Genomic DNA, 27,091 nt, shown 5'->3' with positions numbered 1-27,091 from the left:
GATAACCAAGGAAGCAAGACAAGAAACACTAAACCGTTTAGCGAAGCTTTATTTTTGCAAATCCTGGCCCCACCATGGGAGCAACTGGCGATAGGAAGTGGACAAAGGTGGTGTAAGTCTTTTCAAGGCATCTCCGCGGCAGTGTAGCTGGAAGGACCGCCTGAGGTCCAAGCACTACCTGGCACTTGGTCAGCGCGCCTCGCAATATCCCCAGGTGCTACTCCAGAGGACTAGTACATCTTGGATGACTTCTATTCAAACGAAATGTGGTTAAATCAAAATGCAATTATTTAGATAAATACTAGCGATATAACGTAGACCAGGATAAAATATCATCAGCACGGCTACATGTGACATATGAAAGTTGTTAAGAGAGTAAATCCTGAGTTCTCATCACAAGAAACGATTTTTTCTTTCTTTAATTTTGTATCTAGATGAGATGATGGATGTTCACTAGACTTATTGTGAAAATCACTTCCCGATGTAGGTTAAGCCAGATCATTGCGCGGTACCTCCTAAACTTATACGGCGCTGTGTTTAGAGACATCTCCATAAAACCGGAAGAAAAAGAAAGGATTAGTTGGCTTAGAGACTGGAGGAGCCCGAGACTAAGGTGAGAAACTACAGCAGATGCCCTGCAGTGAGAGTCAGGGGCAACCCCAAGCGCCTGGAAAATGTCTGCCCACAGATTACAGCCCAGACCAAGGAACTCAGCCCAAGAGGATGGGCAAGGAGGCCTGACCAAAACAGGATTGTGTCCCGCAAGAAGCCCTGCCCGTTTCCCCTCCTGACCACCAGCAAGCCTCAGCCAACGTTACATCATGCCTTTTCTTCTGAGAAACGGTAATGTCACCTTCCAATTGTCTCTTTTGGCTACTATGGGCCTTCCTTTCCTTAATGGTTGCACATTTAGACTTGCTAACAATGCTGTTCAAACAACTTCAGGGGTCTGTATACATTTTTGTTGCGCTCTTTTGCAACAGTATCATGTTCTGCATGCATACAGGTTACTGCTAACCTGCTTGGCACTTGCTCCCTTTTCTTTTTTTCTTTTGATGGCTGCACCTGTGCCATATGGAAGTTCCAGAGCCAGGGGTCAGACTGGAGCTGCACCTGTGGCCTACACCACAGCCATGGCAATGCCGGATCCTTAACCCACTGAAGAAGGCCAGGGATCAAATCTGCATCTTCATGGAGATATCAGGTCTTTAACTCACCATGCCACAATGGGAACTCCTACTTGTTTTATTAATTATAAAGAAAGAGCATCTTCTAGAAGTCCAAATTTAGGAATTCCCTGGTGGCCCAGTGGGTTAAGGATCTAATGTTGTCACTGCTGTGCCACGAGTTCAGTCCCTGGCCCAGGAACTTCCACATGCCCGGGCATGTCCAAAAAAGAAAAGAAAAGAAAAAAAAAAAGGTCTGAATTTAGAAAACTAATTACAAGTTGACTGTTCCACATTAGAAAAGGAGATTGCTTTATTTTGTTTTCTTTCTTTTTTTTTTTTTTTGCTTTTTAGGGCCACACTGGCAGCATATGGAAGTACCTAGGCTAGAGGTTGAATAGGAGCTACAGCTGCTGGCCTACGCCACAGCCATACTGTGGGATCCCCGTCAAGTCTGGCACCTACACCACAGCTCAGGGCAACACTGAATCCCTGACTCACTGAGCAAGGCCAGGGATCGAACCTGAATCCTCATGGATCCTAATCGGATTCACTTCCACTGCACCACAACGGGAAGTCCCAGTGACTGCTTTAAATAAGGATTCACTAAAGTGTTCCTTTCCAAGGCCCAACTTTCTGTCTCTCTCAATTCAGCACAGTTTTTTGGGAAGCATGGATTTTTTAGTCTCAAGAGGAACCCTTTAGGAAGGAGCACACAGCTGCTACAAAAAGCAAAAATCATCTCTAGTTTCACAACTGGAACTAAGCTGTAGAACGAACGTCTCCCTAACGGTCAAGGTTCACTGTTCTTTTCCAAAAGCAACCTCTACACTTGGTGGAATTTCCCTCCTTGAGATCCCCCCGACCCCCGCCTCCAGGCAAGATTCCAATTTGTATAACATCTGGACCTTCCAGAAGAGATAATTACTGCTCTTTAAATGAGATTTGAAGGACATAGTCTATGTATCCACATTTTTTAGAGATCTACATTCTGAAGGGAGACTGAGATAGGAGGGTTCAAAACCAAGTGACAGAAACAGACATATGGGAGATGAGTACCAAGTGCCAGCAATGTCGTGGGGAGAGAGGGAGGAATAAGCAGAGCTCGGGCAATTTTTATGGCAGTGGAAATATGCTGGGAGCTCCCATCATGGCGCAGCGGAAACAAATCCAACTAGGAACCATGAGGTTGTGGGTTCAATCCCTAGCCTCGCTCAGTGGGTTAAGGATCTGGTGTTACCGTGAGCTGTGGTGTAGGTCGCAGATGCAGCTCAGATCTGGCGTTGCTATGGTGTAGGCCAGTGGCTACAGCTCTGATTAGATCCCTAGCCTGGGAATCTCCATATGCCGCTCTAAAAAGACAACAAAAAAGAAAAAACAACTCTGGATGGTACTATAATGGTGGATACGTGTCATCACACATTTGTCAAAGCCCATAAAATGTACAAAGCAGAGTGAACCCTAATGTGAACCATGGACTCTGCTTGGCAATGACATGTCAATGTTGCCTCACCGGTGGGAACCGATGTATCATGCGGTACAGGATGTTGGGAGTGGGTAGGGTGAAAACTCTCTGTACTTTTCCCTCCATTTTGTTCTGAATCTAAAACATCTCTAAAATATAAAGTCTATATATACATATATAAAGTCTATATATACATTTTCTTTTTTTTTTTACGGCCGCACCTGTGGCACATGGAAGTTCCTAGGCTAGGGGTCGAATTGCAGCTGCAGCTTCCAGCCTACACCATAGCCACAGCAACACCAGATCCAAGCCGCAGCTTGTGGCAAAACTAGATCCTTAACCCACTGAGCAAGGCCAGGGATCGAACCTACATCCTCATGGATACTAGTCAGATTCTTAACCCACTGAGTCACAATGGGAACGCCTATTAAATTTTTTTTTAAAGTGCTATCAGCATGAACTGCTATAACAACATCATGCAGGAAAAGACTGTTATCCAGGGAGTTTGTCTGAGGAGCCAGACCTGGGAAGAGGGAAAAGACTTGGGGTTTGGATATGAGAACACGTCACTAACGTGGGAAATGATGTGGAGGATTTCAAGGGACCAAGTGACAGGCCCTTAAGGGCCAGGCTGAGAAGGCTGGTTTCTGTTCTGCGCGGGGTGAGGAGTCACAGAAGGTCCTGAGCCAGGGGTCCAAGACAAGGACCATCTGAGGATTTAGCTCCTGACTCTGTGGGGTGGAATGCCCAGCAGAATGAAGCCTGGAGGCCAGCTGGTGGGGGCACAGGATGTGGTGATGGGGACCCAGGAGGGTAGGAAGGGATGGGAGGGGCTAAGAATGCTTAAGGGGTTTTGAGCCTATGAGACTGGAACGGTGAAGCCATTACCAAAAATAGGAAACACAGAAAGAGAAGTAGATTTAGGGCACGTACAAGATGTATTATTTTGGGTATGCACAGATTATTCATGTGGAGAGGTCTAACACGCAGCTACAAATGTGGTTCTGAGGCCAAAAATATTTAAAAGCAACCTGAGAAGAGCTACTAATTAAAGCTTTGGGAGAAGCTGCCGTTAGAGAAACTGATTATGCTGCCAAGGGGCTCATTCAGAGTGAAAAAAGAAAATGGCCAGAATCTTCAGGAAGAGGACTTGACAAAGGAGCCTGAAAAGGAGTATTTAGGGATAGAAGGACCAGAAGGAACAGGCAATGTTCCCTGCTGGCCACACTCAGGGAGTACAGACACCTACCTCTATTGTCACCATTCGTTCATTATGTCCCCTCCCCATTTCATTACAGGTCATAGATATCAGCAAAAACGACACTGGTACTTTGTGGAAATTGACTACCTAGGATAAAGAACATAGACGTGTACTTCAAACATGAACGAGTGACTATGTGGTAGATGCAGAGGAGTGGTCCCTGGTGAATCCCACCTCCTGCACCCATACCCCTAAGTAGCCCCTCCCTCACTGCCTCTGGTCTTGGCTGAGCAGGAGGCTTATTTTGGCCCACGGGACATCAGCAGAGGACATGAGACCACAGGCACGAGCCTGACAAATTTCTGTGTCCTGGGCTTGTCCTTCTGGGATGCTGCTGCTGTGATGGCCTCAGCGGACCACTAGACATTCGAGAAGGGCCATGAGGGGCCACCAGCTCTAGCAGGTTCTCCAGCCAGATGAGACTAGAAGTAGTGACCAGCAAAGGCTAGCCTGGACTGCCGAGTCAGGAGCAAATAGAGTTGTTGTTTTTCAGCCACTAAGTTTTGGGGGGACTTATTGCACAGCAGTTAATAGTTGCAGAACATTTTAAAGGTTGGGGGCACAACACATATATGCGGGGAGATAAGAAAGAGCAAATGAAGAAGTTTGAGGTTCAGAATGAAAGGCCATCTATCCATCTCTGGACCCACAGAAGCCTGAAGATGGCTCCATGCTATGAAACCACGGTTGGTCTTTAATGGCACTGAGCACATTTTCCAGACGGCTCTTTTTATTTTTTATTTATTTTTGCTTTTTAGGGCCACTCTCGCGGCATATGGAGGTTCCCAGGCTAGGGGTCCAATCAGAGCTGTAGCTGGTGGCCTACACCACAGCCACAGCCACACCAGATCCTTAACCCACAGAACAAGGCCAGGGATGGAACCTGCGTTCTCATGGATGCTATTCTGGTTCGTTAACCACTGAGCCATGAAGGGAACTCCCAGATGGCTCTTTTTAAACGGCCACATTCTCACCTGTGGATCCCACTCATGATCTACAAATACAGATTTCAGAATTTAAGAACAAAAAGGTCCTGGAGATGACCAAAAGATGAGGAAAAGAAAACCAACGGAGTGATTCATTTCTAAAGCACCACAAACTAATTACTGCTAGCGTCAAAACCAGAATCCAGAGTGGCTACCCCTCAGCCTGATGTGCTCTGGGCTGTACAAAGCTGCCCAGTCAAAACCACACTCTTGGCATAATTTAGCCTGTACAGACTATTCATAGGTCCACTGCTCTCAAGAAAGCCAGCCTCTCTCAGGCGCCAGTGCACATGGGGCAAGTGGTCCTTCCCTCTTGGTCAGGTCAGGCTCAATGCTTGGATGGAACCATCCAGGTGGTGCTCAGCGAAGCCTGGAGCATGAAGTGCACAGGCTAAGGGCTGCTGTGGAGTTGAGACAAGCCCAGAACGCAGGCCACCACTAGCACCAGAGCAACCGCAAACCAGGCTTGCTGAACATTCAGGCCTGGTGTACAGCGAGTCGCAGGATGAACAGTACGAGTTTACTAGAGGGCCTCGCCATTCCTCTGAAACAGGCATTTCTGATGCACAGGCCGATCAGAATGGATAATAAGAGTGAAGGCAGCTCTGGGATGGATCTACAAACACTGTCTCTGGAACATCTGCCCTTTGGAGACCGGGTGCTCCACCACGTGGCTGCCTTATCCTCCCCTCCCCCTCTTCCTGTCCCCAGGGACCAAAAGCTACAGTGGAATTTGACTGATGATCCCTACGGGGCTCCAGGAGGGTTGCATTGCGGGTAATAACCTGTATTCTGAAGCAGCGCTCATCTTCCTGGTGGACTGTGCGTGGCTAAGAATACGTTAATATAATTAAAATAAAAAGCACTAGGTTTTGGTTTTAAAAACACTATGTGATAGAAAATTAGGTGTGGGGATATTAAAAGCCCATCACAGTAAATGAACTCTGCTGTCCCTACTGCACTGTCCCTTTTCTTGGAACAATCCCTTTCTATCTCCCTGTTAAGTGCCTATACACATGTGGCCATGTTCTTTGGCTCATCTGACCTAAACTTATAACCTCTCTCAGTAACTCTTCTCCCCTCTCCCCAGAATCAATTTTCCTGACTTCCTGCTTTCAATTATCCTTCAAGTATGTCTTGAAAGGAGACTCTACACTTAAGTCTGAAACCAAAAGGAGGGCAGAAGAGTCCACCACTCCTGTTCTTCCTGCTCTCTCCTTTTTTCCCTACTTTCTCTCGAGCCCATCTAAACACTTTCCAAAACAAACATTTTAAATAGAAATTGCCTTCTACCCTTTCCCTAAGGGACAGGAAGCACTTTTTTAAACAGAAGGAAAAAGGAAAAAAAAGAGTTGTCTGCTGTTAGTCTACATTCAATCACAAGAAATCCTCGGACCCACTTTTTCGGGTTTTTGTTTTAAAAGAGTTCCGTGGAACCTTGGAGTTCAAAGAAGGAGAAGCTCAAAAACCGCAAGGGCCTTGGGACAGTGATTATGGGTTCGTCCTAAAAGATGAGCAGTCCTATACCCAGCTAAGACTCTTTCCTGTAGCTATTTCCATTTTTTAATAGTCACAGATCTCCAGCACTTGTTTCAAAATAAATGTGGTTGTGGTGATTGTTGTACACCTATACATGTAATAAAATGCATTAAGTAATTTTTTTTCAATAAATAAATAAATAATAAAAGTATTTTTGTTCCCACCACCCTGAAGGCGCGCTATTGACTAACAGGGTGCTTAAGCTGGAGCCACATGCACTGACCCATTCCTTCAACCAGAGGCAGCAAAGTCAACTTCGTTTAACAGATCTAGAAAACAAACTGATGGTTACCAAAGGGGATGGCGGGAGAGGGATAAATTAGGAATATGGGATTAGCAGGCACACTTACTATGTACAAAATAGATAAATGACAAGGTCCTACTATATAGCACAGGGAACTATAGTCAATACCTGCTAATAAACTATAATTGAAACAAATCTGAAAAAGAATATATATATATATACACACACACACTTATATTTATAATATTGTGTTTTATATATACGTATATGTATATAACGTAGTCATTTTGCTATACATCAGAAACCAACACAACATTGTAAATCAACTACACTCCAATAAAATAAATAAGTAAATAAATACTTTGATCATACTGACAAAAAACAAATTACTCATAGTCAAACATGTGAGGAGAGGGTTGGGGGGTGCCGAATCCTAAGGACACCCACCAAATCAAAGACATTGGAGAAAAAAAACTAAAGCATGTAAGTCAGTCAATAAAAGGCAAACAGATGATCCAAGGAGACCAGGCACAACAATACCTGGAGCACAACTCAGAGCATGAAAGTAAGCAAACCAAAAAGCGCTCAGAGAAACCACAGCTGAGCTTTGCCAAAAATGCCCTCCTGGGCTCTCCTGTTTATACGTAAGGGAAGGCACAAGGACAGGACTTTTTAGAAGAACTAACGGTGTAATTCACTGAGAGACACAAAATAAAGGAATTTCTCTTACTTTCTCCCTTTAAGATTTGGGATCAGGAGTTCCCCTCATGGCTCAGTGGATAACAAACCAGACTAGCATCCATGAGGACACGGGTTCGATCCCTGGCCTCACTCAGTGGGTTAAAGATCTGGTGTTGCCATGAGCTGTGGTGTAGGTCGCAGACAGGGCTCGGATCCCATGTTGCTGTGGCTGTGGTGTAGGCCAGCAGCTGTAGCTCTGATTTGACCCCTAGCCTGGGAACCTCCATGTGCTGTGGGTGCAACCCAAAAAAGACAAAAGACCAAAAAACAAAAAACAAAAAACAAAAACAAAAAAAATTGGGGATCAAGGACTTTAAAAAAAAAAAAAAAAAAACCGTATGTTTTTTTTTTTCAACTTTCATCAGGTGCAAACAGACTTGGAAACAAGCAGGGGCCAAAGTGGATAATAAACCCAAGAATACAAATTGGTAAAAACACAAAGTGTGCACCATCACAGAAGAACGCTCATCTGAAATTTCTCTAAAATTATACCACAATTTCTCACAACCCAAAATGCTTCCAACTTTTCCAATCAAAACCCTTGTTTGCTATAGCTAATAAAAAGAAGTAGCTATCGTGTAAAATTGAACGTCTTTTCTTTACATGTTCTTATTAGAGTATAGCTGATTTACATTGTGCCAATTTCTGCTGTACAGCAAAGGGACCCAATCATATACATATACACACTGTTTTTCTCCTATTATTTTCCATCATGTTCTATCCCAAGAGACTGGCTATAGCTCCCTGTGCTATACCGGAGGACCTCATTGCTTTTAATAGTTTGGATCTACTAACCCCAAATGCCCAGTCCACCCCTCCCTCCCCTCTCCCACCTGGCAACCGTAAGTCTGAAACTGAACATTTTTTTTAATGACCTCTTCCTTCAATATGCATAAGAGAACTTTTATGAACACCAATAAAACTAAAAAGGTGTATTTAATTCACAGAAGTGGGAACAATTAGTCATGAATCGTCTTCATCTGCACAAATCCACAGGCCGTCCAAGCAGAACACGTGAAGGAAATTACTATGCTGAATTTCATCCAGCTCGCAGCCATATTCCAATTTTCAAACTTAATTGAAACTGGCAGTTTTACTCAGAAGACTCAAATTTCAATCAAATGGGTATGTTCTCTCTTTTTTTTAAAAAAAAAAAAGCAAAAGAAAAATCAGGATGTCCCAAGCAAAGGATTAACAGAGCTTTGATTAGAAGTGCCAGGCACGCGTTAAACAGGTGTTTCGAATTACCACTTTTATTAAAACACAATCCTTTACATGAAGCTCACTGGATTTTTTTTTTTTTATTACCTCTAGAATATTGAAAGAAAATGTTTGTTTGGCTTAACATAATAGGGACTCATAAACCACCATAGGAAGAATGATGATGGCATTATATCTGGGAAATTCACACCTTTGGTAGCAGCACCTGGTATTTTAGAACCAAAAGAAACCCTGGCAACAATCAAGTGCCAGTCTTTCTACAGACCCAAGAATCCCTTGGGGTGAGATAAGAAATGAGATTCGTCCTGTAGCTTGAAGGGAACAAAAAATTACATGAAAGGGTTTAATGTTGGCTGGCAGGATGGCACTGTGGCAGCAAGACAGGCTGGCAGAGACCCACTGCCCCAGAAAGGACCCCAGGAGTGGATTAGGCTGATGCTGTGTGATAAGGCAGCACTCCGGTGGCTTGGTCCCTGCTGTGGGGATTTGCCTGCCCTCTTCATGGAGTTCTGCTGAAAAAGACAATCATGGGCACATGCTAATATTTAGGCTTCTTGCTCAATCCAATTTATTTACCTTCTTCTCAGCCTGTGGGAAAATGGAATCTAGACGCCAGTGATTGACACTAAGTTGCTTAAACACGGCTCAGTTTTGTATTCCCTAATGCATAGTGGAAATAATGAGCAGCTGAAACAGATGAGAAGCAGTTGTAGTTAGATGAAAGAGAATGATGTTTAATACTCGATATAAACATAGAGCAAAGAGATGGAGCCCAGTGAGATCTAGGGAAAAATTATCAAGCAAAAAGGCAGTACACAGCTGCGAGAAGCAAGAAAAAAATGAGGGAGGGGAAAACACATTTTTCACATTTCATTTTAAAACATTTTGTTTGTTTTTTAAATTTTGTTGCTTTTTAGGGCTGCACCTGTGGCATTTGGAAGTTTCCAGGCTAGGGGTCAAATTGGAGCCACAGACATAGCAACCCAGGATTTGAGCCACCTCTGTAACCTACATGACTCATAGCAACGCAGGATCCTTAACCCACTGATTGATCGAGGCCAGGGATCAAGCCCAAATCTTCATGGATACTAGTCAGATTCATTTCCGTTGTGCCACAATGGGAATTTCTGAAAAAGTATCTTAATGCCTCTATCTTATACGATCAAACATTATCAGATAGCTAAGTGCAACATATGCTAGTAGGGCACCAGTGTTTTTTAAATAGATCACAAATCTTCTGGCAAACTTATTATATTCAATGACAAATGATGCTGCAGACAGAAAAGCAGTTTTATCTTTTTATTTTTTTGTCTTTTGGTCTTTTTTAGGGCTGTACCCACGGCATATGGACGTTCCCAGGCTAGGGGTCAAATCGGAGCTGCAGCTGCCAGCCTACTCCACAGCCACAGCCACAGCCACAGCCACAGCAACATGGGATCTGAGCCACATCTGTGACTTACATCACAGCTCATGGCAGTGCTGGATCCTTAACCCACTGAGCAGGGCCAGGGATCGAATCCGCAATCTTATGGTTCCCAGTCAGATTCGTTTCCGACAGCTGTGCCATGACGGGAACTCCAGAAAAGCAGTTTTAGACTTGGAGGGCACATTTCTCTAACCTCCTCACTTTATAAATGAAGAGACTGAGACTCAAGGGCCTTTGGGGAGAGCTGGGGCAAACCCTAGGACTCAAACTGCCCAGCCAGAGGTCCTGCTTTTACCTCCCGCCCTTCAAATGGTCCTGAGTTCACCAAGGCTGCTCCGCCACAATAAACTCAGTCTGGCTCAGAAAACAGATCCTAAAAGATCACATTAAGGTGATGACAGTGGTATAAAAAAGTGATTTTTTCTTTTCTTCAAGAGACTACATATTGACTCATTTAATGCACAGTCAACCCTCTCTTCTGAATGCCCAGCTCAACACCCATCTCCCTCCCCACACCCATCTGGTTACCAGAGGAGTAAGGACTCTTTATGCTGGGACCCTGTTCCCTGGCCATCAGAGTTCCCTACTCCCACCCAACTGTCAGGTCCAGGGCTGGCTCCAGCCCCACGCAGGTGCAATGAACCTCCTTTCCCAGGTCAGACATGGGACCTTCACGCTAGCCTCTCCCCACTATCAAATGATGAGGTATAAAGAATGGAGACCATTGGAAGTTCCCCATGGTCAGGGGTAATGAACCCAAGTAGTACCCATGAGGTTGTAGGTTCAACCCCTGTCCTCGCTCAGTGGGTTAAGGATCCAATGTTTCCATGAGCTGGTCACAGACGTGGCTCAGATCTCACGTTGCTGTGGCTGTGGTGTAGGCTGGCAGCTGCAGCTGTGATTCAACCCCTAGCCTGGGAACTTCCATATGCCGAGTGTGCAGCTCCCCCTCCCACCTTCCACCCCCAAAATAGAGAATGGAGGCCGTCAGTGTCCTCCACAATCGAGGCTGGAGGAGGCTAACACAGAAGATCAAACAGTAGGGTCCTAGCAGCGTCAGTGGCCCTAGTTCCTGCCTTGTACCTAGTATCCTGAAGACAAAGCCCTCTTTCTGCTCGGCTAGAATTGGGTATAATATTTAGTAATATAATTAACCCCAGTAAAACACTTTTAATTTCATGATCAACTCCCTAGGAAACTGATAACCCCGGCACAGTGCACTGCAGATCAACAAACAGGGCTACACCCGAAAGCCAACTTTCCATGGACACAGTGAAGAAGCAACGTCTCTGTTTTCTGCAGCCTCTAAGGGCGGGAAAGACCCACCTCTGGGGTCATGATGTGCCTCCCAGTGAAGACAGTGCCCATCCCCACTTGCAGCTGGAGAAAAAGCCAAAAGAAAAGGAAGAAGAGGGAAGGTTAGGTTTCCTGGGATTTCTGACTCTTATTACTTAAAAAAAAAATAATCCAGACAGCCTGACACTGTGCTTTCATTCCTCCATCTCATACAAAAGAACTTGCATTTTGCTTCTAGGTACTTTGTGCTCATCTATTAGGTGGGGGTTTTAAACACACACATTTTTCTTACAAACAGCCTTGGGCTCTGAGACGCAGGAAGCAGATCCGTTTGGATGGCAAACTATCAAGACCACCCTTACTTCTGCTGAGAATAATTGTTGGGGATGCCATCTGTTTATCAGAGCAAAACCTGCAGTCTCTGTGCGGGGTTTCTAACTCCGAGGGACACGTTTTCCTCCTCTTTTGAACCAGAGCACAAGGGGGGTGGAGCCGAGGGCATCTCCCAGGAGGCATCTGCAAGAGGCTGCTCTTTAACCCCCACCTGCAGAGTCAGAGCTGACCCGAAGCATTAAACCCGCGCTCGGAAGAACGGTGACGATTATCTACCCAGATCATTCTCCAGATGAACCGGCTGATATATTCTTTTCTTTAATTACTGCCTTCCTTGTAGGTAGACTGAGTCTCCTCACAAAAAAGAATCCGCCGTGGGGTGGGGGCGGACCGCACCAGGATCAAAGGTGACTAGGCTATCAGCTTGGCGGGCCCAGAGATGTTTTCTCTCCCTTAAGTAAATAAACAACCTTGTTGACTCTGAAGTTTCTTTTTTTTTCAAACCGGGATGGAAAGCCACTTTCTCAAAGAGGCTCTTTGGTAGCAGGAGATGAAAAAGGACAAGACTTCCTAACTTCTATCCTCCAGACTCTTGCTGAGCTCCAGGCGGCGTGTTAAGAGCATGCCTGTGTGTCTGCCCTTGGGAAACACTCACAGGGAGGGAGAGTCATAGTCTAAGTCTTTCTAGATAATTTGGTGACTAAATACCGTGAGTGTGTGTGTGTCTGTTTTCCTGCTTTGTCATAAAGTAGATGCGTCATTATTTTGTGAAAGGGTTTGCGATGAAGAGGCAGGGACAGATAAGCATGTGAAAGGAGCAATGGGATCAACACAGACGCCAGCAGTTTGATGGTTGAGGGATCCTAAACCCCATCCAAGACCCATCTGATCTATGCAACGTGAAAGATAATAACACAGGGGTTAAAAAATGACAAGAATTCAGTGTCTTCAACTACAAGGGAAAAAAAAAAAACCATTGACTGGTGGGACGGTTGACAGGGAATGTTTCTTCCCACAACCAGCCCTCGCATCTGTGTCTAAGTAACAAGGGAACAGCCCCCAAAGGTCACAGAGGAGGGGGTTGTGGAGACTAAGCAGTGGGTCCATTGGGGAAGCAGGGAGACCGAAGCCACAGTAAATAACCCAATGAAAACATGCTACTGACAATGAGTATATGCAAAGTGACCCTCTGGGATTGCAGGCAATAAAATCTCCAGTGAGGAGCAGGAGACTTGAGCCCTAGCCCTGGAAGCAGAGGGCTGAGAACAACAAAACGAAAACAATGTGTGAAAGGAATTAGGTTCCAAGAAAAGCATTTAGAAGACAAAAATAAAATATCAAGGAGAACATCTCAGCCATATTTCACTCCTGGTGAACCAGGCTTATCTAAAAACTCCCCCCAGTCCTTCAAATTCGATCTCTTTCCCCTCTAAGCCAGCCTGGGATATTCCATTCTAACTGATCTTCCTTCCAGGCACTGAGCCTCTGCAGGCTCTGTTCCAGGCCATCATTCGGTGTGTTCATACATATAGTTTTCCTGCACTGTTTCTGCAAAGGTTGCACCTCAAACTATACGAAGAAGAAAAAAGAAAAAAGAAAAAAAAAAAAAAAAAAAAAAAGGACCAAATAATGAGTGATACTATGTATACAAAATTCAGACAAAAAAAAAAAAAAAAAAAACAGAACTTACCACTCATTGAAATAAAGAGACAAATCTGCATAATGCAGTCATTCTCTGAATATTCTGTTACCCAACATTAACTGGTTCTTACTGTATCAAAGAAGCAGAAAAGCAGTCAAGGAAATTTCTTCCAGAGAACAGCTTCTTTCCATTATTCCTCTTGTTCAGATTTTAATGAATATCTTTGAAAATCTCTAACCACTTGTTCCAGACAATGACCTCTCTGCCTCTTCTAAAGATTTTCCTCAGACTGAAAAACACTTAATAATTGGAGTTTGACCCTTTCCTGTCATTTCATGCACCTCTCTGATTTTATGGGAGGGGAGCCTGAAACACTAACTTTTTTTTTTTTAAATGCAGTTTATCTCCAGGAAGAACAGAAAGCGGATTAACCACAATCAAACATTAACAAAACAAACAAACCCCCAAACCTTGCTCTTTGTGGTCTGGAAACAGGCGGGTTTTCTCCCCAGGCTTCAAGGCAACAAATATAATTGAATGCAACTATTTAAAACATACTCCAAGTATTTTGTTGCTCTAACTAGCAAGAAGTGCCTTTGCCAGACCACAAGGTCTTTGAGAGATCAATTTGGCCAATAAATGCTGGGGATAAACATTCCTGAAATAAGAAAGCAGAGAGATGTTTCTGATCATGAGAACGTGGCCCAGAGACATTTGCTTGGGATAAATAAGCACCCTCTTGTAGCAATACCTTACCATCAAGAGCTAATCATGTAACTTCCCTCAAAGATCTCATTTTTACAAGTCAGAAAGCCCTGATATTAAAACAAACAAACAAACAAACAAACCAAAAAAACTAACACAGGCACTGGGTTATTTTTCATTCATAGTGCTAATTGGGGTTTGGCAATATGTCATTCAATTTTTCAGAAAAATTTTCCAGAAATTCTTGCAAATGTGAGACGGAGCATGCATGCATTTGTTTAATGGATTCTCTAGAAGGCTTTGCCAAATTCGAAACATTCCATCATGCATTTATTCACCAATTATCAAGCAACTTCTGAATAATTTAACATTTTCCCGTATTCCACTGACTATCAGACGACTGTGCTGTCTCTAAGCATTTTTTTTCGCCTTTGACTCTAATTTTTCAAGTCAAAGAAAGTTCCTTTGTTAGGTTCGTATTTTGAAAATATTAACTTGGCCATCGAAGGATTCATGTTCCCCATAAAAAGGGGCAGCGTGACAATGCTGAATGTGAGACAAGATTCTGACCCAAAATACATGTCAAATTGCCACTTCTTTTCTACACAAATACCATGTTGCTTCTGGTACCAAGTGTAGCTCTGGGGTCCGTGGCTACTCAAGGGAACAAGGGATTGACTCCGCAGGAGGGACAAAAGCTGACCCCTTGGTGCCTCCTGCAGTGCAGCAGGGAGGGCTGGCCCTGGACAATATGCTTACGTAGATTTATTCTTCAGGAAACTGCCACCAGCCACTTCTTTCCTATGTTTCCCTTACGGTCACTGGTCATTCCTAACACCCTTCTCTCCCATCTGGTCACAAAAGGTCCCCTGTGTTAGCTGCAGGAAACTGACAGGACACCCCCAGTCTCAGTTTCCCATCCCTTGGGGACTTCTCAGGTAACAGATGCCAACCTACTAATCCATGGGAGGAATTTATTAGTGGCTGTGTTTGGCTGTCAGGTCAGTTACTCTTTTGATAGCCTCAGTTTTCTCAGCTACAAAACGGAAACAGGCTCTGCTCCACATACTTCACTGAGAAACATCAGGGTCCACTAAAACAGTGCTCCACCAATGTGAGGCCATATCAGACCCGGATTCTGTGAATAATCTGGATTTCTGGTCTCAAAAGTAGTCTCTCATTCACGTTTCACTCACGGTATGCCATGACAGTTAACGTCACAAATGCATTCATTATTTTAAATGAACTTTTCTAGGCACGGTTTAGCTGCTAGCAGAACTACAGTTTTTAGAAATGGTCTATTTTCAAATATATATTCCCCCGCTATTTAGAATGGATAAAGCAATGAGGTCCTACTGTATAGCACAGTTAACTACATCCAGTCTCTTGGGATAAAACACGATGGAAGAAAATATAAGAAAGAGAATATATATATAAAGGGACCCAGTCATACCTATGTATGTATGAGTATATGTATAAATGTATGACCAGGTCACTTTGCTGTGCAGCAGAAATTGGCACAATATTGTAAATTAACTATAATTTTTAAAAAGCTAAAAAGAAGATATTCCCCACTAAACTTTTATTTATTTATTTATTTATTTTTGGGTTTTGGGCTGAATCTGTGGCATATCTAAGTTCCCAGGCCAGGGGTCTAATCAGAGCTTGCAGCTGATGGCCTATGCCACAGCCACACCAATGCCAGATCAGAGCCCTGTCTGTGACCTACACTGCAGCTCACAGCAATGCCAGATCCTTAACTCACTGAGAGGGGCCAGGGGTCGAACCTGCATCCTCATAGATACTAGCCAGATTCGTTACTGCTGAGCCACAGTGGGAACTCCTCCAAAGGCTTTTCTGTCAGCTCCACGGAGACGCTCAAGAGCACTCATGCCCCAGTTCATGATGCCAGAACCCGGGCAGCTTTCTTTTCTTTTCTTTTTAGGCCACACCATGGCACAAGAAGTTCCAAGGTGGTGTAGCCTAACACTACAGCTGTGGCAATGCCAGATCCTTAACCTTCTGTGCTTGGCCTGGGATCAAACCTGGGGCGACAGAGAGACAAGCCAGTCACTAACCCACTGCACCACAGCGGGAACTCCAGGCTGCTTTATACTCAACATTTCTTTCACTCTTATTCCCAACACTCAGACACTCTCCGAGTCCTCTGAGCTCCTAAAGAGCATTTATACCTCTCCATCTCCACGGCCGCCACCCCAAACTCAACCCCACCCCACCCCCGCCCCCGGCCTGTCTACCACACCAGCCTCCCAACTGGTCTCTGCTGGGATCATTTAAAACCACTCATCTGCGATCGCTCTCAGACTCAAAAGATGACTCCCTGTTGCTTTTAGGCAACAATCTTTCTTGGGACCTCAAAGCCTTGCCTGATAGGACCCTACGAAACTCTGTAGCCCTGTCACCTTTCACACCCCACCTGGCCTTCTCTCCTCCTTCCACTGAGCCCCAGGCGTCACTTCCTCTGCCCAGAATTCTCTTACTCACCCCACTTCCTGCTTCACCTGGCAAACTCACCTCCACCTTTAAGGCTTAAAGGCACCTTCCTTGACCCGAACCCCACCCCCATCTCCAGTCCAGATTAAGCCCCACTATTATTAAGTTACTTACAAGCATCCTGTGCAGGCCCTTTTCGGCCTCCTTGTGACTGTCACCACGGCTGTCTGTGTGGTGTGTTTAGTGTCTGTCTCCCCAGGAGAGCAGACCAGGACTCTAAGTTCAGTGCCACCCTGGAGCTGGCTCAGGTTCAAGCTCCTCGGAGCAGCCGCACTCACCACCATTCGCGCTTCCTCCTTGCCTGCCTTCCTGCACGGCCGAGCCTGGGGCTACAAAAGCATGTTGCTCAGACTTTCTTGACGGTAGCCATCTGGGCATGCAACCACAATCCCAACCTCTCCAGCTCAACCTTGAGCTGCTGCTTCTGCCTTTGCAAAGATTCTCCAAGCCACTGTTAATACCCACTGGTCCATTTGATTCCTTGTTATCTGTATCAGCGGCAGTAACTTCCGGTTTTTCTAGGTGAACGCTCAGACAGAGCTCCACTTGTTGAGTGACTGCTTGATATTCATGACCAAATTTAAAATCCACACCCATGACCATTTTTAAAATTTTTTTTTGAGGGCCGCACCCACGGCATATGGACGTTCCCAGGTTAGGGGTCCAACCAGAGCTGTAGCTGCCAGCACCTACATCACAGCCACAGCAACACCAGAGCCCAGCCGTGTCTATGACCAACACCAAAGCTCATGGCAAAGCCAGATCCTTCACCCACTGAGCGAGGTCAGGGATCGAACCCACAACTTCACGGTTCCTAGTCGGATTCGTTTCTGCTGTGCCACAACGGGAACTCTGACCCATGACAATTTTTAACTGTTCACTTTAGCAGCTGTCTTATAGGCCACTGGACTGTGGTATTTTATGGGGTGACTCCCTTTGCAAAGCAAGGTCTTCAGAGTGATGTAACACTGCGGTTACAGTTCCCGGAAGAAATAATTAAAATCAGAAAGTTTAAATAGCTGTGATAAACGTCATCAAGCCTATTTATTTTATGTGTGGAAGATTAACACTGGCTTTTAAGACAGTCAATGAGGCCTTAAAACTCAAAATCAAAAACATCTATCAGTGTGTGATCAGTTCAGTCTTAGAGCTCAGCTTATATTTAACATGTGCAACAGATGGAAACAGAAAAAGACATTTGGCTCAACAAACAATATACAAATAATTCTCAATGGAAAATGCTGCTTCTCGCTCTACCTCAATGCTGCTTTAAAATGTCTGTAGGAAAGGGCCACCCCTAGGCGTATGAGTCAGACTGGTTTCAAGTGAAGTTCAGGGCCACCGCGGACAATTCAGAAGGAAAATATGAGGAACAAATAAGGCAGAATGTATAGAAAAGGAGGAGGGGCCACCCACTGGCCTCAGATCTGCAGGGGGGGGGCTGGAGCGTGGGAAGGAAGGAAGTAACGGCAGGCAGGCAGATTCGGTCCTCAACGCAAAGCCACTTCCTCCCACTCCCCCCCACCCCCCCGCCCAGGCCCCCAAGTCACAAGAGGGCCCCTGAGCCAGGCTGAGGAAGAAAACCGACTCTCCAACTTCTAAATCTTTTTATCTTCTCTGCACAGCCAGCCAGGGAAGTGAGGTGTCAGCACCAACAGGCTGTAAGTTCGATCCTCCACCTGCACCTTTTCTTAATGGCTCCGTTCAGCAGAGTCACCACACTGCCCGGACAGGCAGGAAAGGGGAAGCCAGTTTTTGCCCATCCACAGCTTCTGTCGTGGTGGGTACAGAACAGCCGGGAGTAAACCTGCAGAGACGCCTCTGGACGGCAAGGCAATCCTGTTCTGAGGCGTTGCTCTGAGGTTCCCGGAGTTGGTCTGACAAATATCAACGACACCCCCGAGCTAAGAAGACTGGTGACGTCTGAGGAGCTGCAGGTCAGCATCATCTGGAGGTCAGTGCTAATGCCAAGGTGAGACAGAGGTAGCCTCTGAAGCGACCGCACGTTTGGCAAAGGGTGGCCTTCTGGCTGAGTGCATCAGTGTCCCTGCTTGTCACGGGGCAGAAATTTAATGACGTGGAAGAAAGGAAGTCCCCCCGGCTGGAGGTTCTGGAAGAGCCAATGACTTTCTGCTGGGCACAGAGGCCCACGGCCATTCCTACTTCCAATTTAATTTTGGAAAACAGAGGTTTCAGGAAATTTTCCAGGAAAATGTAATCTCGTAATTACTTCCAGAGATGCCCTGAAAACCATTCCTGAAGGATGGAAATTATTTTATTTCCTCAAGGTCAGCCGGTCACTCAGCACTTCTTGAACTTTCCCCTAGGAGAAACAAGTTTAGTTAAGGAAATGGGAAACACAGCTCTCACCTTCTAAGCACTGACAGTGTGAGGAGAAGAAAAAGAAAATGGAGAAACAGACCCTTCGCATGGACAATTTTCCAATCACAAAGTATTAAAAAGCACGAATCAGAGAATTGTATTAACAATGACACCTGTGGAAGGTGTTTTGGGCCAGGGCTAAGGTTTCAGAATTTAAAAGAGGGTGAGAGGGAAGGTAATTTGATGGACTGAGCAGAACTGGTTTAGTTGTCGCTAAGAAGTAAAGCCTTCAAAGAAAGGTTAAATTATAAAGAGATGCCACATGTTATTCCCAGCATAGGATCTGGTCCTTCTGCTGGGTAGACCCAAGCGTGCCCCAGAGTTGGCAGCAACCCAGTGGCACAGAAAGTAAACTGATCTGGAGCCACAAGACCTGGTTGTATAATTTCAGGTGAGTGAAAACCCCTCAGCCCTCTCCTCACACTTGGAAACAGGGCTCAGAATATCGCCCAGCTCTAACACAAGGTAGCCGATGAGACAGGTGAGACCGCTTTGAAAACTAGGAGAGGTAGTGCCTGTGAACCTTCAAATGAAAACCCAAGGGGAAGGCTCTGGAAGAATGGCTCTGGAGCCTCGCCGAGGCAAAGGCAGGGGAGGGAAATGAGTGGCTGCAGGTAAGAGTGTCACACGGAGAGGGAGGAGATGAGGCTCATGCAACGCAAGCTGATGGAGGTACCACTAGGTGGAAAAGTAATTACACCCACCACGGAGGAGGCAGAGTTCCTTAGATTTCTTGGGAAAGAGGTTTTCTTTTTTTTTTTTTTTTTTCACTTTTCTTTTTAGGGCCACACCTGCAGCATAGGCTAGGGGTCAAAGTCGAGCAGCATCTGCCACCGAGGCCGAGGCTTCCGGCAATGCCAGATCCTTAACCCACTAAGTGAGGCCAAGGATCGAAGCCGCATCCTTATGGATACCAGTCGGGTTCTTCACCTGCTGAGCCACAACAGGAACTTTGGCAAAGAGTTCTTAAAACAATGGGACAGGCATTGTAGGAAGTTCTGCTCTCACTGTGTCTGGCAGTATCTGCACGTGTGAACAGAGTCTGCAGGGCTGGAGCTCTTTGCAGGAATGGAAGGCCTGTCTGTGACGGCTGCCTTGACCTTCAGAACCATGGAGGTTCCCGCTCTGCCTCTGCAGAAGTCTGGTGCCCTGTATTTCAGATGCCATCTCTCACTCTCTCTCTTTTTGTCTTTTTAGGGCTGGCATATGGAGGTTCCCAGGCTAGGGGTTGAAATGGAGTTGGCTCACCACAGCCACAGCAAAGCCAGGTCCGAGCCACGTCTGCGACCTACACCACAGCTCACGGCAATGACAGATCCTTAACCCACTGAGCGAGGCCAGGGATTGAACCCATGTCCTCACAGATGCAAGTCAGGTTCGCTTTCACTGAGCCACGGCCGGAACTCCCTCAGAAGCCATCTCTTGATTGAACCAGCTCACAGCTCTGTGGTCCGTTTTATTTGTTTTGAAAACACAGGCTAGTCTCAAGAACAGGGGCCACCACACATCATTTTGATGGAGTTCCTTCTAGGCTTTTTAGGCTCAAAGTTGTTTGCAGGTGGCTGAGCCTATGCGGTAAACCATGCTGCAGCCTACTTTTTCTGAATTAAAAATTCATCGGTGAGAAGGGGCTCAGTAACTATTCATTGAAAGGTGAACATGACTAAATGGCTAGGCAATATTCTAACATACATCTGAACCATGTATGTTTTTTTTTTCTTAAAAAAAGTATTGTTGACTTCTGTATTTCATCACACCCATGATTTGCTCAGGGGAAAGTTTAGTTTCTAGGTTCCTTTATCAGGCTAAGGGCATCGGCCCCCTGGAGATTCGCAAAGGAGCAGACACCAACAATTCTCCACTGCCATCAGCCTCATCAGCATCTTGGGAGGGTCAAATCAAGAACCCTACCTATCCATGCAAGTTCTGGGGTGGAGCAGCGGGTTAAGGATCCAGCATTGCCACAGATGTGGCACAGGTTCGATGCCTGACCTGGGAACTTGCACAAGCTGCCAGTGCAGCCAAGGAAAAAAAAAAGAAAAAAAACCAACCAAAAAACAAAATCTTACCCATCCTTAAAGACCAAGTTCATGTGCATCTGCTCTATGAAGCTTTAATGCCTCATCACTCCAGCCTCACTTAGACACTACTCTCAACCCCTAGAGCACACTGAATGAAATAATTATATGATCACCACATAGCTCTTTAATGTCATGTTATTTTTTTCCTTCTTGGATTAGTCCTGCCTTCCTGTGCTGGACACCTGCTGTTCTTGCCACTCCTTCTGGTATTGGTGTCCCAGGTCCTTACCTGGGGACAACCAGCCCCTCTTTGATTCCCAGCCCTGCCCCAGAAGTGGAACATGTGAACCCCCAGGAACAGACACATAACCCAGCCTAAATCAGTGACAGTCAGGCCCAAGACTCTCATTCAACCTTTTTTTTTTTTTAACCTGCGGCATAGGGAAGTTCCTAGGCCAGAGATCCACTGTGGCAACGCCAGATCCTTTAACCCACCGCACCAGGCGAGGAATGGGACCGGCATCTCTGCAGAGACCTGAGCCACGCAGTCGGATTCTTAACCCACTGCACCACAGCGGAAACTCCTCTTTGAACTTTTATTAGGGCAAGAGACACTCTCCTGCTGGACTCAATGATGAAAAAATGTAGAGCTGGGGTGATCAAAGCCATCTTGCCACCAGGAGGGTGAAGATAAACACTGAGCAAGTGGCACTGAGACAAAAGTAGCAGGGAGTAGTCAACTCGCCGAGCCTCTGGGCCAAATGACACTTGGACTTTGTGTATTTGGGTCAGTAAGTTCCCTTCTTGATCAAGCCAGCTTGAGTTATTCAAACCAGTTTTATTTTTTGCATCCATATGTTTTTGTTTGTTTGCTTGCTTCTTTAGGGCCACATCTGAAGCATATGGAAGTTGACAGGCTAGGGGTGAATCAGAGTTGCAGCTGCCTACACCACGGCCACAGCAACACGGGATCCAAGCCGTGTCTGCATCCTACACCACAGCTCACAGCAACACTGGATCCTTAACCCACTGAGCTAGGCCTGGGATCGAACCTGCATCCTCATGGATACTAGTCACGTTCTTAACCTACTGAGCCACAATGGGAACTCCCAAAACCAATTTTAAATAGAGTCCTAAATCATTTACCAATTGGATTTTAAACTCCCTGAGCCGGATTTAAGTGTCCTCTGGTGCCCAACAATACCAAGAACAGTGTTCAATGTCTAATGCACACGTTGGGTCCAGGGCAGTGTTTTATTTTGCTCTGTTTTGGTCCCAGCACCTAATACCATGACAGACACATCAAACATCAAACATCTGTACGTTATACCTCAGAACTCAGGCTTCCAAATGGAATAAGATCCTCTCCTAAAGGTCCTGACCCCATTACCGCCAGTGGTGGAGACAATGCCGCTAGGAAAGCTGTGCTGCCCACCCTCTGCCCAGCCCTCGGACAGCCAGGAAGAACAGGTGGGCACAACCGCTAACCACTTTAGGTCGGTGAGTGAGTTTTAGGAATGAAGCTCTGGTCTTTCTGTCAAAGCTCCACATTTCAAGGGACTAATACTGGCCTTTTCAAGGAACTTCTTACCTTTCATTTTTTACTTTCATGGGGCTCTAACAATTCCTCCCAGGGCAATTTCAGATTTCTGTCTTCACCTGAAGGATTCCAAAAGGATGTTTTTAATCTCTCTACACTATAGAGCAAAAGAACAGAACAGTGTCCCTGGAAGACTATTTTTACAAAAACAACTAGAAAAGAAAAAAAAAAAGCTAAAACTAATTTAGATTCCATAGCACTCAACATTGTGTATTTCTTCTTTTTTAGTTGTGGCAAGACAATATCACAGGTCTATTCCCTCTTAAGTTTTTAAGTGGACAATGTATCATGGGTCAGTATGGGCCCAAGGTTGCAGAGCAGGGCTCTAGAACTTAATCACCTTGCTCTTTGCTCTTAATTAAAATATCTTCTCAAAGAATATGCCCACCAAGGACAATGAGATCTGATGATACTGCTTGAATTTTGGAAAGATTTTCTCTATCCACCTGACTCTTTGAAAGGCATACAGTATTGCAGGCCTGGCCACCTGCAAAGCTTAAAGTTCAGGCATGAGATGGGAGAAGGTAGATGGGAATTTTTTATTATTACGATAACTGCTATTTTATTTTTTTACTGTGAGTTTTTAAATGGGTACAATCATGCTAAATTTCAGATCCAGCATCTTTTGGGGGGGCGGGGGAGGGGAGGTATAAGCTAGCACTATTGTGAAATCATTTTCAAAAGGCCTTACAAAAGGGACCAACCCATTTTGGGGTTTACAAACCATAATGAGGTCATGATAACAGAAACATGTGGCACCCAAAGGACAGACAGGAAAAGAAACGGGTCATTTTCCCCAAGTAATCAGCTATGAATAGATTGCAAAACTACTCGACTCACCCAGAGGGGAAATCGTTTTCTATAAATTTTTGTTGATCTTCTCAGAACTAGACTTGCAAGGGTTTGCTCTAAGTTGAACATGTGGCAACAAAATGTCACGCCATGATATAAATCATTTTAGAAAAATACTGCCAATTAGAAAATGCAACGGTTCTGAAAAATGACTCCAAGTGTTGAATGTGACATAAACTGCAATGAAAGAGATTTTTTTTTTCCTGGAAAGAATTGCAACACGATGCAACATCATACCATCTTTAACACTTGAAGTACATGCCCAGGTGGAGAAATTAGTCATGGTACATTAATGTTTTACATACATACAGGAATCTGAGAACTTTGAAAAAATGTACGTTGCTTTGATGCAAATATATTGAGAAGAAAAACTGAGAAGGATAATCGGTTTAAACTACAAAAAGGTCAAAATACAGTGAGACAGAGAAAATAACTCAAATTCAAGAATCACAATTAGAAGAAATTCCATACCTATCTGGTTAAAAAAAAAAAAAAAAAAAAAAAGCCTCAAAAAAACAAGAAGCTTCTTTCACTAGATTTTTACCAAATCTCCTCTATCTCCCCAACCCACGGGGATTATATAGTTGCTATGTAGCGAAAGATCCCACAGGAATGCGAATGAGGATGTCCTCCTTTTTAATTAACTCTAAGCCGCTATCCTAAACCCAGTAATATCCGAGGCATTTTACATATATTATCTCATAAGGTCTGCAGAACAATTCCATTAGATATGAATTTTTAATCTGCATTTTAAGGGGAGGGAACCCAGTTCAGAGCAGTTAAATAACTGGCCCAAGATCACAAGGTCACATTTCATCCCACCGCAAAACCCAGGTCCTTTTGATAAAAGGACCCAGAGAGGCTCTCCAGGCTCCTGGGGGCTGCCTGGGGCAGCTCAGCGCTGAGGAATGTGCCCCAACCAGAAAGAACCTCAGAGATCAGGAGCCAGCCCTGGCTTCCCTCGGGCCAGACACACCACCAGCCCTCCGGCCTCAGCACACACGGAGGTTGGACTGGGTGCGTCCTGGCTTCTGGTTCTGAGAGTTGAATTCGGTTTGAGAATATCTAGCTTGAACCATTTAATCATTTTCTTTTTCTTTTCCTAAGCATACATCACCCGAGGCACTCACAATACCTGTTCCTCTGCACTTTTGAGCCACAAAATAACTCAATTACCCTAAGGACACGCTGGACGGAGGGTTTTCATTGATCCACTGGAGATCTTCCAGAGGCCGTTTTCAGGGGGAGAGGGCTATGGTCGTGACCCTCCCTCCCAGCCCACACCCCCCCCACCTGAAGCAGAACTCAGTCCCTCCCAGCTGCAAGGTACAGATGTCCTGTCGTCATCACACCCTGCAAGCTTTCCACGAGTGTCTGCCATGCAAAACTGTGGGCTCCAGGAAGGCATGAATTCCATCTTACCCCCATATCCTCAGCATCCTCTCCTTGCTACAATGCTGCACCTATAATCAGTGTTCACGTGAATACTGAATTTTCTTTTTTTCTTTTTCTTTTCTTTTCTTTTCTTTTTTTTTTTTTTTTTTTGGTCTTTTTAGGGCCACACCTGCAGCATATGGCGGTTCCAGGCTAGGGGTCTAATCAGAGCTGTTGCTACCAGCCACAGCCACAGCCACAGTAATGCCAGATCCAAACCACGTCTGCAACCTACACCACAGCTCACAGCAATGCCGGATCCTTAACCCACTGAGCGAGGCCAGGGATGGAATCTTCAAGCTCATGGTTCCTAGTTGGATTTGTTTCCGCTGCGCCACGATGCAAACTCCTTTTCTTTCTTTCTCTCTCTCTCTCTCTTTTTTTTTGTCAGCATATGGAGGTTACCAGGCTGTGAGTCGAATCAGAGCTCCTGCTGCTGGCCACAGACACAGCCACAAACACAGCAGTGAAGGACCTGAGCCACATCTGTGACCTACACCACAGTTCATGGCAACGCCAGATCCCTAAGCCAATGAGCAAGGTCAGGGATCGAACTCACATCCTCATGGATATTAGCTGGATTCATTTCTGCGGCGCCAAAACAGGAACTCCTCTTTCTTTTTCTTTCTGTCTTTTTTTTTTTTTTTTTTTAAGGGAAGGCGGGAAGGCAAATGAGAGGAAAGAATCTAGGTGATCTATATGCTTCATGACTCACAGGATCCGATTCAACACACACCAAGCACAGGCCTGTTTCATTATGCATAAAAGACCTATTCCTGAAAGGTAAGGAGATTTATACCCTGACTCATCTTGTTAACAATTTCCAAGAATCTTAACCTTAATTTCAAATGGAGCGTTGCCTTACACTTTTCTTTAAGACTCTGTACATCCTTCATTTCCTGACAACAATAAATACTTAAATGTACTTAAGAGCCTCTATAAGTCAAGGAAATTGTCAGGATTTTTTTTTTTAAAGCAAATAATGTGTCATGGAATCTGGACACCACCTCAGCTAATCTACACTGTTAAAGACTTGAGTGATTTAGACTGTTTATCCCTGCAGTTGCAAACCACAACATGAAAAAATCATTTGTTATCTGCATGCATCCAAAATGAATCAGATTAAATCAACTGTAATGAAAAAATAAACATCCTAAAAACAAACAAAATGAATCAGATGGAGTTTTCTTATAAAAGATCCATATTTATCCTCCAAATTCATCTTGGTATTTTTGCTGTTTTGTTTTTTGCCATGCCCATGGCATGTGGAAATTCCCAGGGCTAGTGATCATACCCACGCCTCAGCAGCAACCTGAGCTGCTGCTGTGACACCACCAGATCCTTGCACCATCACACAAGACAACTCCAAAATTCATTTTGTTTTTAATTCAGACCTGTGTGTGTTAGGCTATACACCTCTCTTTGAATGCCTTTAATACACAAGAACTTGTCTTAGAAATGTCACCTGTTCTGAAGTGGGCCGTGGAACCCTGTCATCAGGGACACCCTCCTACCCCCATACCCTGTCTCCAAGGTGGAACTAATCAAGACACCTTCAGAGGAGGCCATGTGAATCCAGGTTTGAATCAGTAGGAAAGAGGGAGGAGTTTCCGTCGTGGCTCATTGGTTAATGAACCCGACTAGCATCCAGGAGGATTTGGGTTCGATCCCTGGCCTCACTCAGTGGGTTAAGGATCTGACATTGCCATGAGCTGTGGTGCAGGTCGCAGATGTGGCTTGGATCCTGTGTTGCTGTGGCTCTGGTGTAGGCTGGCAGCTATAGCTCCAAGTGGACCCCTAGCCTGGGAACCTCCAAATGCCGTGGGTACAGCTCTAAAAGAGACAAAAAGACAAAAAAAAAACAAAAACAAAAGGAAAGAGGGAGCAGACTACGAGAGCGACATTTCCTAATGATGGGAGAGCAGGGTGGACAATATAAAGGAGGAAGCAGAAAAGCAGTGTGCCCGGAAGCAAAGGGAGTCCTGGCTGGAAACAGAAAACCCCACCCGCTGGACAGAAGCTCGAGGCTCAGAGAACACCTTCAGCAACTCAGCCCTTGCCGTCCCCAAGCGGTCCCTGCTGGTTTGCAAGCAGCCAGCCTGCTGCCCTTCATATTCTGGACCATTTTTCTTTGCACTTCATTCTAACCATCTAAATTAGCGTGTGCATAAGCTCCTTGGGAGTTCTCTTTGTGGCTCAGTGGTAAGGAATCCAACTAGTATCCATGAGGATGTGGGTTCCATCCCTGGCCACACTCAATGGG

The 27,091-nt window shown here is 45.1% G+C and overlaps 1 protein-coding gene and 1 long non-coding RNA gene across 7 annotated transcripts in view; one reads left to right on the top strand and one right to left on the bottom strand.

Moving 5' to 3' along the window:
• Positions 1-15,455, top strand: part of LOC146399544 (uncharacterized) — a 345,027-nt gene extending 329,572 nt beyond the window's left edge. The window contains exons 2-3 of the long non-coding RNA XR_014818045.1: positions 9,565-10,009; positions 10,945-15,455. This is a non-coding gene — a long non-coding RNA (uncharacterized LOC146399544). The remainder of the gene's footprint in view (positions 1-9,564; positions 10,010-10,944) is intronic.
• The window catches only part of PIP4K2A (phosphatidylinositol-5-phosphate 4-kinase type 2 alpha), a 184,728-nt gene that overhangs the window by 99,935 nt on the left and 57,702 nt on the right, over positions 1-27,091 (bottom strand). Inside the window, exon 1 of one of the 6 annotated variants that reach the window (XM_013980256.3) lies at positions 16,654-17,059. In XM_013980256.3, the coding sequence (XP_013835710.2) occupies positions 16,654-16,659 (6 nt within the window). In that variant the 5' untranslated portion in view covers positions 16,660-17,059. 6 annotated transcript variants of the gene reach the window in all.

Source organism: Sus scrofa, chromosome 10, assembly GCF_054392235.1.
Source record: "Sus scrofa isolate SSC_HxYL_T2T_F1_AM1 chromosome 10, Sscrofa_HxYL_maternal_Yorkshire_Landrace_v2.0, whole genome shotgun sequence".
Lineage (NCBI taxonomy): Eukaryota > Metazoa > Chordata > Mammalia > Artiodactyla > Suidae > Sus > Sus scrofa.
This window is presented reverse-complemented; position numbering and strand designations above follow the sequence as displayed.